The sequence below is a fragment of the Hippocampus zosterae genome, chromosome 5 (assembly GCF_025434085.1).
Source record: "Hippocampus zosterae strain Florida chromosome 5, ASM2543408v3, whole genome shotgun sequence".
NCBI classification, from domain to species: domain Eukaryota; kingdom Metazoa; phylum Chordata; class Actinopteri; order Syngnathiformes; family Syngnathidae; genus Hippocampus; species Hippocampus zosterae.
In genome coordinates, this window is record NC_067455.1 from 9483319 (window position 1) to 9497681 (window position 14363).

General features: G+C 42.2%; 1 protein-coding gene across 1 annotated transcript; it reads right to left on the minus strand.

The window, feature by feature from the left end:
* Nucleotides 1-1653: 1653 nt before the first annotated feature.
* On the minus strand, nt 1654-12074 carry she (Src homology 2 domain containing E). Its single transcript, XM_052066207.1, has 6 exons — nt 11134-12074; nt 9476-9602; nt 6848-7102; nt 6311-6635; nt 4204-4323; nt 1654-2599 (listed from the first exon to the last, which is right to left on the minus strand). The coding sequence occupies exons 1-6, from the start codon at nt 11581-11583 to the stop codon at nt 2404-2406; spliced, it is 1473 nt and encodes a 490-aa protein (XP_051922167.1). The 5' UTR covers nt 11584-12074; the 3' UTR covers nt 1654-2403.
* Between the last annotated feature and the right edge of the window lie 2289 nt (nt 12075-14363).

Consider the following 14363-nt stretch of genomic DNA (forward strand, 5'->3'; position numbering starts at 1 on the left):
CTGAATTTTTGGGGGCTCATGCAGTAGTGAAGCGTGCTTCGCTCGCTGCTGAGTGAAACGTTTGTCACACACGACGCTCTCACACATTGTTTTTCTGTCTTGCTCATGCCACCACTGAAATTCTCTTTGTGTACATTCTGCGGAAACACTCTTAACCATAATTGAACATGTTTCCCTTACATACCCATTGACACAATACGCACACTTCTGAAACACTTTCTTTCACACTTTTGAAATGCTCTCACACACACATTAGAACATTTAGCTTACATTTACAAGTGAAATGCTTCTCACCCACGACTGAAACACTCTCATATAGTACCTGTACACTGAAACATTCATACTCGGCACTTTTTTTTGGGGGGGGGACACACATAACTAAATATTTTTTCTGCTCACACGTGTGAACGAAACAGACACCACTGCAACACTCACACAACAATAGTTTTTTTTGGTATGGTATCACTTCGATCGAATGAGTGTTACAGTAAGCAAAATAAAATGAGAGCATTTCATTAGTATGAGTGTAGTTTCAGTCAAAATTTTCAGTAGCACATATGACAAGTTTTCAGTAGTGTATGAGTGCAAAAAAAGTTCAGTATTGTGTATGAGGGCATTTCAGTAGTGCATGAGTGGGAAAAAAGTGCTTTGTGTGTATGAGAGGGTTTCAAAAGTGAGTGTGTGTGTGTAAGGGGAAATCCTGATTATTATTATTTCCCTGTAATGGCCCTTCACACATACCAGGTATGTGTGTATCTGTAATTGATACCACACACAGCTTTTATTGGTGCCATTTGTCCTTTTTCGCTTTTCTTGTCTACGAATAAGACACTGTCACCAATGCAATTTTATTAACTGGATACATGTTTACAAAAAGAATATACAGCATTCATCATGATTGTGGGGTGATCAAATCCTCATCCACTTCATGCATGCATTATTGAAGACAGAGATGGCCTGTGAGAGCATGTAAACTGGCCCGCCATGAAAAATGTGTGTGTGTGGGGGGGGGGGGGGGGGGGGTCTCATAAGCCCCAAAACATTTCATCCACAAAATATATAATAATAACAATGTCTTGGAAATTCATGAAAAGGCACACACTTTTTCATCACCAAAAAAGCAGAATATTTAGTCCTGTATTTATGTGCACACCGCAGCATTCTTTGACAAATCTGCTGACTTGCAACATTAGGGGCGCCCCCCCCCCCCCCCCAAGCCTGCATTACCTTCCTTCCGAGCCATGTAATCACTACTAAAGCTCTTTCTCTTGACAAACAGATTGGCTGGCAAATGAGCCTCATTTTCAGGATGGATCAATAGGCGGACTGACAGCCGCGGATGGACGAATGGATATACAGTACTCCAATCACTTGTATTGATCTAACAAAGTCAGCCTAATTGTCCGGCATTGCGCTTAATCGTGTCAGCACCTCTGTGTTAAAGCATCTTGGTAAAGCAAACTCGAGAGCTTGCGATATGGTCATTGGTAACACGGTTTATTCAGAGCTCTTATTTACTTTTTTTTTTTAAAAACATAATTTCCTCATATCTGTATACTCACAGATATTGAGTACCGACACCACTAGTACTTTTGATATATAACATTTTAGTTAACACAAGGACAAAAAATTGTGAACAAAAACCTTTCTGGCACAGTTGATGTTTCACCGATTGGTCAAACTGCCGCGTGTAGCGCCAACTACTGCAGAGGAAGACGTCTGCCTTTTTTTTTGTCTTTATTGGTGGCTGGAATCGGCAGGGTTTTTACTTTTAAAGGGCCTTTTGACTTTAGAGGTTATGCTGTAATTCCACGCGGAGTTTTTGTTTTCACCATAAAAAGTGTAATGCTGTAATTCCCAATCACAGATCCAATTGTATTAAATTTTCTTTTGTTTTTTTTACTAACAAATGATGTATTATTTTCATCTATCAATGCCGGAATTTTATAGAGACAGGCAGCACATTTAGATCCTCTTCCATTAAATGGTAGAAGGTACATAATTGAAATGTGTCATCACTTTTTAATTTAATTTTACTTTTTTGTTTGCTGGCATGCCATGAGATTTTTTTGAATATAACATATTTTCCTTGGCTCAAAATTTCTGAAACACTGGTCTCATGTAATACGTTGAGTAGACCAAAATGAGTCCTTTGAAGTAATGGCGGTGCACTAAAACAATAAGCCTGTCCAAAGTTTTTAAAATGAAGACCACACAAGGTTTTTAATTTCTATAAAGCCGAGATCCTCCTGACTAAGGTGTCGGCGTAATTTACTCTTCTACTTGCTCATCTGATCGGCCTGCCCTTTTTCCAAAACAATTTCTATCATCTCGCCCCCTCAAATAAAACGGTAAACAGGACATCCCTCAGCAGCACATCTTTAAGTACACGTATCACGCCCGTTACAAATACGACCTTTGCACGGCGTGCTGCAGGGTCATGTGCTCAGCCCCGGTGAAGGGAAGTCTGTGCGTGCAGTAGTGGTGCACCAGCTCAGGGATGCTGGTGAAGACGCAGCTACTCTGATCCAAAGTGTAGCCCAGGCCTTTGCTGCTCTTCGTTTGGGCCACGATGATGTGCACGCAACTCTGACTGGTCCTGAAAAACGGCAAGCATGCAATATTGTCAGCCCAGAGGAGAAATGGAACCACAGTGAAATATAAGCCGGACCTGGATATGGGAATTTAAATCACTTGCTGTTATCTATCCCCGGTTAACTGATGGTGTGCAGTAGCGAAGGTTCAGTGGATGTGTAAAGGGGGTTAATGATGTGGACTCTCAAATGAATGAGTAGCATATAACGAATGTGCACTGGGCCGCATACACGCACACATTATGGCTCAGCTTTCAGGTGAGGTCATATCTATGCTTATAGATAGATAGATTTACTCTGCAAAGTGCACTCGGCGACCGCTCATTTTACTCGCACATGAAGACTGCTAAATTGCCGGACATAGGACTGGATAATCGCAAAAACAAACAAACAAACAAAAAATAAATAGCCAGCGACTCCCCACTGCACATCCCGCATTTGGCCGTTGTGCATATAAACACCTCGCCGCAACGGAAAAACTGTGACTCCCGGACGTTTTATGGGGAAATAATGTTTTGTGGCGTCACAATGCAAAATGACAAAGGCAAGAGTGTGAATTTTTAGTGTGCAAGAGGCTATTGGTCCCAGAAATAGGCTGTGTCCAAATTCATAGAATGGGTCCTCCAAAGGCAGAATTTTCGGCCGCATGACATCACTTCTGGCATGACACGACCGCACGTAGTGTCCAAATTCAAATTAAGCCAAATTCATTACGGTTTGGTTTATGCAGTCTGCGGAGGCTACAAGAGGAGCAGCCTTTGAAGGCGTCCAAGGACCCAGCCTGCGAATTGTCTTCCTAAAATTTGCAAACCACGTGAGGATAATTTTTCCTTATCCTCCGTGTTCTGTCAACAGATTTTAAACTGTTCCTCTTTTAGCCACTTTAGTTTTAAAACGTCATGTATAAAATATGTAGTCGCCTGCAATTCTAAGGAGCAAATGCACATTCTTGAATATGACACTGCATGATTAATTTTTCAGTATTTTTTTATTTCGTCATTTGAGTCACAATTAAAATGTCTCCCTGCCCAAGAAAAAAAAAAGTATAGCCCTGTCATATTACATCATCAAGTCACCTACAAGCATACATATGTAATCATGCTCTGCTTTTTTGGCGGTGTTGAGGTGGGGTGGGGGCTTAACAGTGCTATTCAAGTTTGGTTGAGAGTGGGTTAACTCCATTTATGTCTTTGTGGTTTTCTTAAGAGATTCCAAATCTATGAGTATTTCATGAAAGATGAGAACACTTTGAGTCTCCTAACAGTCGCTGGATTGAACTTTCTGGGATATTTTCGTGCGAGGTAAAGCCTGGTTTGCTGGACGCGGCTATCTTAGAAATGAAAGTTTGATCAGCTGCGGCACTGATGGATCAGGAAACTTTGCTGAATCCCTCCACAGGCTGCTCCCTATACGTCAAAATGGGACGTAAACCTTGATTTGGAATTGCATTCATCTGGAAGAAATGCCTTTTCTCCATTCATGTCTTCCCCTAAACTTCAAAATGACATCATTGAGTTCGCACACACGATACTGATCATTACAAGATTGCTAAAACAAGAAATGAGGGCAAATTGCTGCATGACACGTCCACACACAGTCGGTCACTCACTTCAGAGCGATGGAGTACTTGCTGGTTCCTGATTCGCTGTCTCTCACCAGAAAGCTGGCTTCCCTGCAGCGCTGCAGCTGAGCCTCAGCCTGCTGCCGACTCACGCCGCCATGGTACCAGCTTGACGAGGACGCGGACGAGACGCAGCACGGCGACATACGGAGACAAAGTCGAGTGTCAAGAAGACGCTTTGAGGTAAAAGGTGACACGAACTTCTTGTGGATCGTCACGATCCGATTTGAGGTGGCCAAGTCATGAAACGGAGAAATGAAAAATGGCCGCAAAGAAGGTCCGCAGAGTCCCACCAAGGCTATGAATGCGGTGTTGACAGCAATTACAGACGAGAGCCACATATCCAAGCGGGCGGCATGACGCTTAGCGGGGAACGAATTGACATTCGGCTGCTACAAGAGAGGAACAAATGCTAACACGCTGCGAGCGCGTACCCCACCGGTTCCATTTCGATAGAAAGGCCATGCTTAATGAGATGGAGAGAGGCATTTTACACTTCAAGTCCCACCTAAATCAAGTGAACACCCTCCACTTAGCGCGCTGCAATGGATGTTAGCCACTTAGAACAGAGGTTTTGAAGGCATTTACATAAACCAAATTGTCTCAAGCTTTTTTTGTGTGTTGGGGGGGGGGGTGTAGTATAAATATCTAATCATTATTTTTTTTATTAATTTCATTGGGACAGTGCACATTAATCAACACAAGAATAAACAGTGGAAATGCGCCGGACTTAGCATAAATGCTAATTTTCAGCCACGTGGGGTCTTGATATCAAAGTGTTTCTTTCCAGCTCTCCCAATGTTTCTGTCATTTACCGCTGTTGATACCCTTAGCCGACCTGTTTGATGTCTGTCTGTTCACAAGTTTCTTTTTCAGAACCTTAAAAAATGGTTGTACTGGCTCTGCCCACTGTTTAAGCAAAAGTTGTGCTTGAGTTTTTCTCTTCTCTCAGCTTTAAAATGGTTTGCTTTACTCCCCATAGGCAACCCTCTTGTCTTAACGCTTTGCCTAACGGCAACACCTGCGCAACTAGAAACAACCGTCACTTACATGTTTCAATAATACTTTGGTTCACTTGAAAAGTGGGTGTGGTCTTCCCTGAGCTAGATGTACTTTGTAAATACAGTAATCCCTCGTTTATCGCGGTTAATGGGGACCAAAACCACCCCCCCACCCCCGCCTCCATATAGGTACATGTACATAATATTTATAAGGCCAAATTTAATGGTATACATGCATGTAAAAGTACATTTTGAAGTAATTAACATGACTTACTTCTGTATACTAATAGATTTAAACATGTATAAGTTAGGTTAGTTTATGAATAACAAAATACAGTAGACATATATATATATATTTTTTTAAGTCCGCAAACAGTCCTCGAGAAGCTGCGAAACTCAGCAAAACAACAGCGGGTCACATAGAGCAACATATACAGTACTGTACTACATACTGTATATATGAAAAAAAAGTATTGTTGTTGTTTTTTTTTTTATGAATATGTTTGAAAAAAATCCATGATGCACTGAAGCCGCGACAAACGAACCGTGAAATAGCGAGGGATCACTGTAGCATGAAATAAAAGCTAGACATAAACTTTTGTCTCATATGATCTCACCATTCCACTTTTGGAAAGGACTCCATATAAGTTGGTACCGTATTTTCCGCGCTAAAAGGCGCACCTAAAAAAGCCTTCCGTTTCCTTAAAAGCTCACAGCGTGCCTTAAAATCCGATGTGACTTATTACGGTAATCTGCCAACCCCAAAATGGCTCCTTGCTAGAGACATGCTTACATCGCAGAGTTAAGTTTTACTGACATCTGATCTTCGCTATATAAATCAAGGTAAAGTGTAGTGTTTTGTTGGCATTTCCTTGAGCGTAGCTCCATCTAGTGGATGCATTGTAGATTGCGTCTTATAAAGCGGTGCATCCAATATATGAAGAAAATTACAAAATAGGCCATTCATTGAAGGTGTGCCTCAAAATCCAGTGCGCCTTTTAGTGTGGAAAATACGGTAAACTGCAACGTGCTGATAACTTATATCGTTCACTAAATAGATGTTTTTGGACATAAATATTTGTCCACCTCCTCACCTCTGCTTGTCCAGTGACAGGCTGGGGTCCACTTTGACCGACTCCCCATCCAGTGGGGCGTTCGGCGAGGTAGGAGAGGGAGGTTTGTTGGGGTTGGAAGAGGGCGAGAGTCTCAGGGTGGGGAATGACGGGGACGAGGTTGTTATCGGGGAAAGCTTGAGAATGGGTGACGAGGGAAAGGAGGGTGAGGAGGAGGAGGAAGATGAAGAGGTGGACACCAGTGTTTTGTGCGTCCAGTTCTTCTGTCTCAGAGTTTGCTGCTGCTGCTGCTGCTGCTGACGACCGATCTCTTTAGTGGGAGAACAATCCACTGCCTCAAACTGGGCTGCAGGAAGCCACAGACAGAATATCAATAAAACTCCATCAGCAAAGTCAACACATCTGCAGAGAGTCGTTCGACAGGATTGTTTAGCTTCCTGCGTAAAACAAACAGATTGTCATGATAGTACAGTCATGACATGACTGTACAAATAAAGACTATGACACCCTTCCTTCCACGAGCGCCCGCCCAGCCTCGTCACCAGCTCGGCCGCCTACCTGACAGGGCTCGAACAATGTCCTCCTTCCTCCACTCCCAGGGCAGCTCGTACTCGGCGGCCGGACGGATGTCAGACTCTGGTCGCGTGACGGGGATCCACACGCCCTCGCTGTCGCCCTCCAGTCTGCCTTCGTACGGCGTATCGTAGATATTAGGCGGCGGTGGTCTGCCCTCCTCTACCTTCCCAGCCGCCTGGCCTGGGTCGAGCAGCACGCATACTTTGAGGAGGTCCTTGGAGCCCCGCCGGCGAACCTCTGCAAAACATCACCCCGGTGTTTACACTTCTGCTTGATTGTCGTGATTAGCCCCTATAATGCCATTCGTATCACATTTGCTCCATGCATTTTTATTAAGTAACTTATTCTTTTTATTACAATGAAATCGTCTGTATCAAATTTTAGACTGCAGGTTTAAAATGTGATTTTTCCCAATTTGTCATGTCACATGTAATCTACATAATGCTTAAAATGTGATACAAAAAAGATCTCATAAACAACATGATATAGCAAAAATATTTTGTTACATCTCAGTTCCCCAAAATCGGAATTTTCTAGCTATTCTTTGATGGATCGGGTCTTACAGGGTTGATTGACCTATAGAAGCTTGCGCAATACGGATTTTACCATGCGTTGTCATTTTCTAGCCATGATATGTCACCTGTCGCTAAAAAACAAACAAAAATGATCTCAAAACGAAAAAAGAAGACATTTTCAAAATATGTTTCGGGACACACAAAACCATCTCTGATTAAAATTTGATGTTGAGCAGTGTTATTGTACTTGCTTTAAGCTAGCATTTTGTGAGCTTATAACAGTTAATGTAGAAAAATGGACATAAATGATCAATTTCCCATTTCGAAAAGTTTAATACACACACACACTGACTAGGGTGTTTCAAAAGTTGGAATTTTCTTCTGAAGTCCTACTTTTGTTGATTTGCATGTACACTTAACATCGCCATGCTGAGAGGTAAAAGTCCTCTTCAGCTTTCAAGCAAAACGCGTGAATGTTTCATTCTCGAGATTTACGGCTTGTTCGAGTGAACAAACGAATCCAAAGTGAAGTGATTTTGGGGGAACAAACACAGTTGCAGGGGCCTCTTTGTGCCGCTGACAGGAGATAAAAAGAGTTACGGCATCCTGCGCCGTGTCACAAGTCGGAATGCGACTTGTGTTTCTGTGCAGGCCGACAGGTAGCCTGTGTGTCTGCTCTATTGTGAGCGCACACAATGGAGGTGCAGGAAGAAAAGGTCAGCGCTGCCTCGGATTGGACGGCCCAGAGGCCTACTTCCTGACTGCTGGGAAGTGATGGGGGGGGGGGGGGGGGGGGGGCTGTTTTGGGGTGGGCTGAAGGGATTGTTACATTCTGTTAACACATTAAGTGTATGTGCGCGGCGGGGGCAGCTTCCTATATCAAGAGAATGGGGCAAAGGAAACAGAGGCAGGAGACAGGAAGTTGGAAGAGGAAGCTGCGCCCATTGTCCCTTCGCAACATTGTTGCCGTAGCAACCGCCAAAGGGGATGGAAGTCAGCATTCATGCAGGCCGCAGCTCCCTTTTGGCACCCGCTTTCTTTTATAAGACCCCTGTAACGCTAATGCCAAGTGGATTGAATCCAAGTATGCATAAAAGCTAATTATTCACCGGCACACCTAATAAAATAAAGTTTCATACTCTTATACTTGGCACATTCTTAAACATAGTGTGAGATTGTGAAAAGCTATTAGCACCCTACTACACTTTTTTTTAATGTTAAGTAGTAAGTGTTTATTGTTTGGATTTTTGGATTAGATTACATAAAGTGTTTATCCTTACCAACGGGTGAAGTAGCTGACACAGTGCTCACGGAATATGTGGTCAGGCAGTACAAGAAGGCACGCGAAGTGACATCGTACGTTCGATTTTCAATCCGTTTATTATTCATGGCCTTCAGGTGTTTTTCGTACAAAGACTTACCGTATTTATGACTTCATGACCGTGTTGGGGTAACGTCTGACTACATACAAATTCAGGTCAAGCTGGGCCAGATCTCTGAAAAGTATATCACGATCTCAGTATTTAATATTGACCGATATCAATATATACATTTTTTTTAATCTTTCTTTTTTACGATTGAAAATAAGGACCTGAAGAAAAAAAATGCTGAATTTAGATAATTTTTCTTTAACATCCATCCATCCATTTTCTACTCCACTTATCCTCATGAGCGTCGCGGGCGTGCTTGAAGGCGGCGTTGACCCTGAACTGGTTGCCAGTCAATCGCAGGGCACACATAAACGAACAACCATTCACACTCACAATCACACCTTGTGACAAATTTGAGTGTTCCATTAACCCGCCATGCATGTTTTTGGAACATGGGAGGAAACCGGGAAGAGCAGTTGAGCTGGTGGTTCGCACGTTTGCCTCAGAGGTCTGACATTTTAGGGTTTGAATCTTGAATCTTGTCTGCAGGGTATTTTCCAGGTACTCCAGCTTCTTCCCAACATGCTAAAAATGTGTGCATGTGTGTCCGTGTGTGTATTTTGCAGCTGCCCCCCTTGGATCAAGCAGTTATAGGTGACTGGCCATGGATGACACAATAACAGTTGAACAAACAACAAGTGGGAGCCGTAACCATCCAACCTTACCTGTGATGATCACCTGGGCGTCATAAGGCTCCATGTAACCGTCATTCACTCCAGCTCGCTCCGCCTCCCTCTGTTCTTTGGTTTTCTCCGCGTCGAAAGGATCTGCATAGTCCTCGAGGATAATCAGCTGGGAAACACAAAGACAAGATGCAGATAAGATAAGCGCTAACTTGTTTGTATGTGATGGTGGGGGCATCCGCCATTGTCTGACAAGACACACGAGGAACAAACGGAAATAATGGCGTAAAGAGGTCCGAGTATTGTTTAGTGTAACACAATGAAGGGTTCGCTACATTGTTTTCTTTTGCTGAGGATGGAAATTGGATACAGAGTTCACTATGGGAACAGGCCGACAGTGGAAGCTCCGATGTGGAACACAAGCCACTCGTTCTAATTTTAAGGCTACTCATTGAAACTGCAATGTAAAGTGTGTGAATCAGTTGTACAGTCAAGAACTGTCACCATCATAAAAACCGACAGCTAATTAAAAAAACAGAGACAAAATAAAAGAAAAATAGTATTCAGTTTTATTGTAATGCTTTAATAAAACTGAGAATAATGACTAATGAAGTAAATACAATGTAAAGAGTTCACGTTTTTGCCACATTTTTTGCTTCAGTTCAACATATGTTGTGCTGCTCCTTCTGGTGTGCATATTTGGCCGCCTGGGGGCAATATGATACAGTTCTCCAGATATACATGGTCATAAAGACGGTTTCAAGTTACTTCTCTGTTGGTCACCGTAATATAATAGAGGATAAAGAATATATACCTGTGAGTATCATGATATTGCCTGTATACATGTGCTGCTGCACCCATTGTATACAGATGTCCATTGCTTAAAGGGTTATAATACCACAAAATACAATATGTCTATTTTGTATTGAATTGTTTGTCAACAAATTGGGAATTTCTCCATTTTGAGACAAATAAAGGTTTTCTTATCTTCTTAACATTAGTCTAAACCAGGGGTGCCCAAACTTTTTGGATCGAAGATCTACTTTTTGATCAACTAACCTCTCGGGATCTACCCTTACCGGCGCGCGCACGCACACACACACACAAATTTAAGATTTACCTGCTTTATTTTATTTTTTAAATATTTTTTAAGTGAAAATGAGACCGATTAGTGTGCAGTGTATATTAACACAAAAATATATTACTAACATGTACAAAGACACACAAATGGTTGTTTGTTTTTTTTCTTCTCGACACTCCTCGGATCTACTTGGGACCTGTCTTAGATCTACCGGTAGATCAGGATCTACCTAATGGGCACCCCTGGTCTAAACAAACTTAGTTCATGCAAATGAGTAGTTGTTTAAAATACATTACGCGCAATTCTCTTTGTCTTATGTTAAATGTTTGTAAGTGTGGCATCAAACAGCATAAAGCCTCTTTTTTGTTCAATTCTTCACTAGTTTCCAAACTGTGTTTTTTGTGAAGGGAGTTGGGTTTACTGCTATCATACAGCGCACAAATCGCACATTTTTGCTCTGAAGTTGTTTAAGCACCACCAGAACGTTTGTTAAACTTTAATGTTTAACTTTTGGGTGTGACCCCCCACCCCCACCCCAAGCCCCAGCCCCTCTTCCAGTTCAACCAACCTGTTAAAACATCACTTCTTGTTCCAAACATAACAAAATGAAGTTACTCACCGTTGTATTAATGGCAGAGCGTCCATTGTCCGGGTCGGTTTTAGTCGGCTCACTTTTCCCGTTCGGTTTGGGGGTCTTGTCCTGCTTGTCCACTTTGATCATCCTGCTAATGTAAGCCTGGGCCAAGCTGGTGGTCCTCGCCTGAGCCTTCTCCTCGGGCGCCTCCACCTTGGAGGAGGTCTTGCGATTTTTTCCGGGCGTTAGGGTTTCCCACACCGTTCCACCCGCAGAGCCGGTGTTTTGGCTACGACCCAAATCCGTGGCCGAATTCTTCCGATTTCTCCCTGCTAGTAAAGCAGCCACTCCGTTATCTTTACGCGGGGTTCCCTTCAGGCTGTCGCGGGAGAACGAAGGTTTGTGTCGTGCTTGTGGGCCTGATTCGGAGGCCGAACGACCTCGTTCGCTGCCGTTCTTCAGGTTGATGGGAAACTCTCGAAACCATTTTGCCATGATTGCCAAAAAAAACAAACTAATGCCAAACGGCAGCTGAAGAACTTGACTTATTTGAAGTGCCACCGACTTTACGCACGCATTTTGCGCACGGCTCAGCAACAGCTGCGACGTGTTTAAACCAAAATGTTTATATTTTCCTATTGAAAATTATGTTATTTTTAAGAATATTGACCTGTAATCGCTTAAAGCTCCTGTCCGCCAAATATGTGCTCGTCCATTCGCGTCTTGGCTGCCATCAACCGGTTATTTGGGCCCTCGCCTGCCCACGTTAACAACTATCCCCTCAGCTTGAAAAGAAGCCTTTCCAAAGCGAACACTCGAAAAAACTGGAAGATTTTCCTGGAGCCAAGTGAAGAGCCCATTACCGGTAAGTGATACGCTACGTCTAGCTTCTCTGACGCACAGAAAATGAGTAAAAGATAACGACTAAAGTTGCGCGCTGACTTTTTGAGAAGTTAACCCACACCCCACCACCTACTTTTTTTTAAGGGGACGAGCCTATCTTGAATGGGCGTGGATGGAGTGTAAGCGCTCAACACTGCTTACACAAGTCACTGACATTTTAGACCACTTGCACCATCTAATGCAGGGGTGGGCAATTATTTTCCCGGGGGGACCAAATGAGAAGCAGAAAATATTGTCGAGGGCCGGGCCAAGAGTTAGAAATAGAAATAGAAAATAAAGACGACAGCACAATGTCTTTGTATGACAGTAAATGTAACATCCTCCTCCACCATCACATTCAGCACCGGTTCTCCTCAAGGATGTGTACTGAGCCCGCTGTTGTTCACACTCTACACATTTGAGTGCTCTCGGACTCTTATTAGCGGTCCAGTTTGCGGAAGGTTTTTAACATGATAACAATCAAACCATTCTAGGAAATGTTAATTTACTCTAGCCACAAGCAATTCACTCTGAGCATGGAAATTGCCAGAATCGGACTGAGTAAGAATCGCTTCATTGTTTTTCAAAGTCTCGTAGATTTGAGTCTTTCTGACTCCAGGCGTCTCCTGAATGTTTCGTACTTTGTTACCCGCTTCGTTTAATCAGATACATATCACTTTCCCTTCCATGGTCATTACTCTCTCCCTCTTTCTTCGTCTTCCCCTCCCTCCCTGTGCTCTGCAACTTGAAGTAACTGCGCCACCTGGTGGTGAAATACCTGTCATTACAAGCCCAAACGAAATTAATGCAATCAAACCTTAATTGTGCACGAATCTTCGGCGGGCCGGTTTAAAAAGACCAACGGGCCGAATCCGGCCCGCGGGCCGTAGTTTGCTAACCCCTGTGTCATGACATTAATCTAATGACATTGTCATTAGATTCTAATGATATCCAATGCAAGAGCTGCGTATTTATTATAATAAAAAAACGTGACTCAAAAGTCGTTTTTAGATTTGATTGTCACAGTCAGACTTATTCGTTTTAAGCACCATCGTCTGATTAAGATTCAACAATATGGCAGGCTGATTGAACACTCTAAATTGTACCCAGGTGTGAGTGTGAGTGTGAATGGTTGTTCGTTTCTGTGTGCCCTGCGATTGGCTGGCAACCGATTCGGGGTGTCCCCCGCCTACTGCCCGAAGACAGCTGGGATAGGCTCCAGCACACCCCGCGACCCTAGTGAGGATCAAGCGGCTCGGAAGATGAATGAATGAATATGTTTATTATTATTATTATTATTATTATTATTATTATAATAGTTGGAGTTTGCAGCGAAATAGGGTACTAAGTACTAAAAAGTAAAACATTAATAATATTTAATAAGGCACTTTTAAATTGAAATCACCACGGTTGCTCAACCAATTAGTTTCGATGTAATAATTGTGTTTCATTTTTTTATTATTATTATTACTCATATGAATATGTTTTCATGATTTATGCTTTGCTTTAGTACATCATATCCACTTCATATGATAACCTTTCTTGGACATTTTCTTGGACACCTTGAAATAAAATAAGGATTTCAAATCTCTCTCTGCATTCCTGCATTTATGTGATTTGGTTCTCTGTGGCGTCCAAGCCAAAATATGTACAGCAGAGATTGAAATTTCCCTCGGGGTGATCATAATTAGGACAAGCAAACAAAACAAAATAAAACAAAACAAACAAACCAAAAAAAATCAGTTTAGCACACAATGGATCCTTAACATGTATTGTTTTCTGTGGCACAGATTTGTAATAAAAAAACAAAACAATGAATGTCTTATTTTTGGATTATTTTTTTTAAATAGATATTTGGTTGTTAAGTGCACCTTTTTTGTTTTTGGCACAATGGATTTACTACATATTTTTATACATTTGTATCCATTTTATTCTTTGTACAATGTATCTTTTACATTTGATATTTTCTTGGGCAAAATAAAAGTACATCATTGTCAAAGATTATTCAAGGTGAGCACTTTTTGTTTTAATTTTTTTACCGAACTTGTAAAAAAAAACTTGAATAAGAACGTCTGTGTGCTAGTTTGTGGACGAAACAAATAATTCCGCCATCTCGTGGTCAAAAACGAAAAAAGTGCAAGGGGTTCGTCAGTATTTAGTCATCTAAGTGCACTTCTCTCTCCACATACGTATTTTATTGCTGTTGCAGTAAATTACTCACTAAAGTGTTTCTGTTAATGTAAAAATCTGTTGAGCCCTCGAGCATAAATCAAGTTAAACGATTGACTTCGAGATTTAGCCAATAGAAGGCACGGCCTACATCCAGGCTCCCGCCTCCTTCTTGCCCTAGCTGCCCAATCAGATCGCTTCTTTTGGAGAAGTTGGGCGGGATC

Excerpts from the sequence above, each read along its gene's own strand:
- she (XM_052066207.1), bottom strand. The coding sequence starts at position 11,583 with ATGGCAAAATGGTTTCGAGAGTTTCCCATCAACCTGAAGAACGGCAGC. Across the intron at positions 4,324-6,310 it reads CTGTCACTGGACAAGCAGAG|CTGGTACCATGGCGGCGTGA; the intron begins GTGAGGAGGTGG and ends GTCCTCGTCAAG. Across the intron at positions 2,600-4,203 it reads AAGTACTCCATCGCTCTGAA|GACCAGTCAGAGTTGCGTGC; the intron begins GTGAGTGACCGA and ends GCCGTTTTTCAG.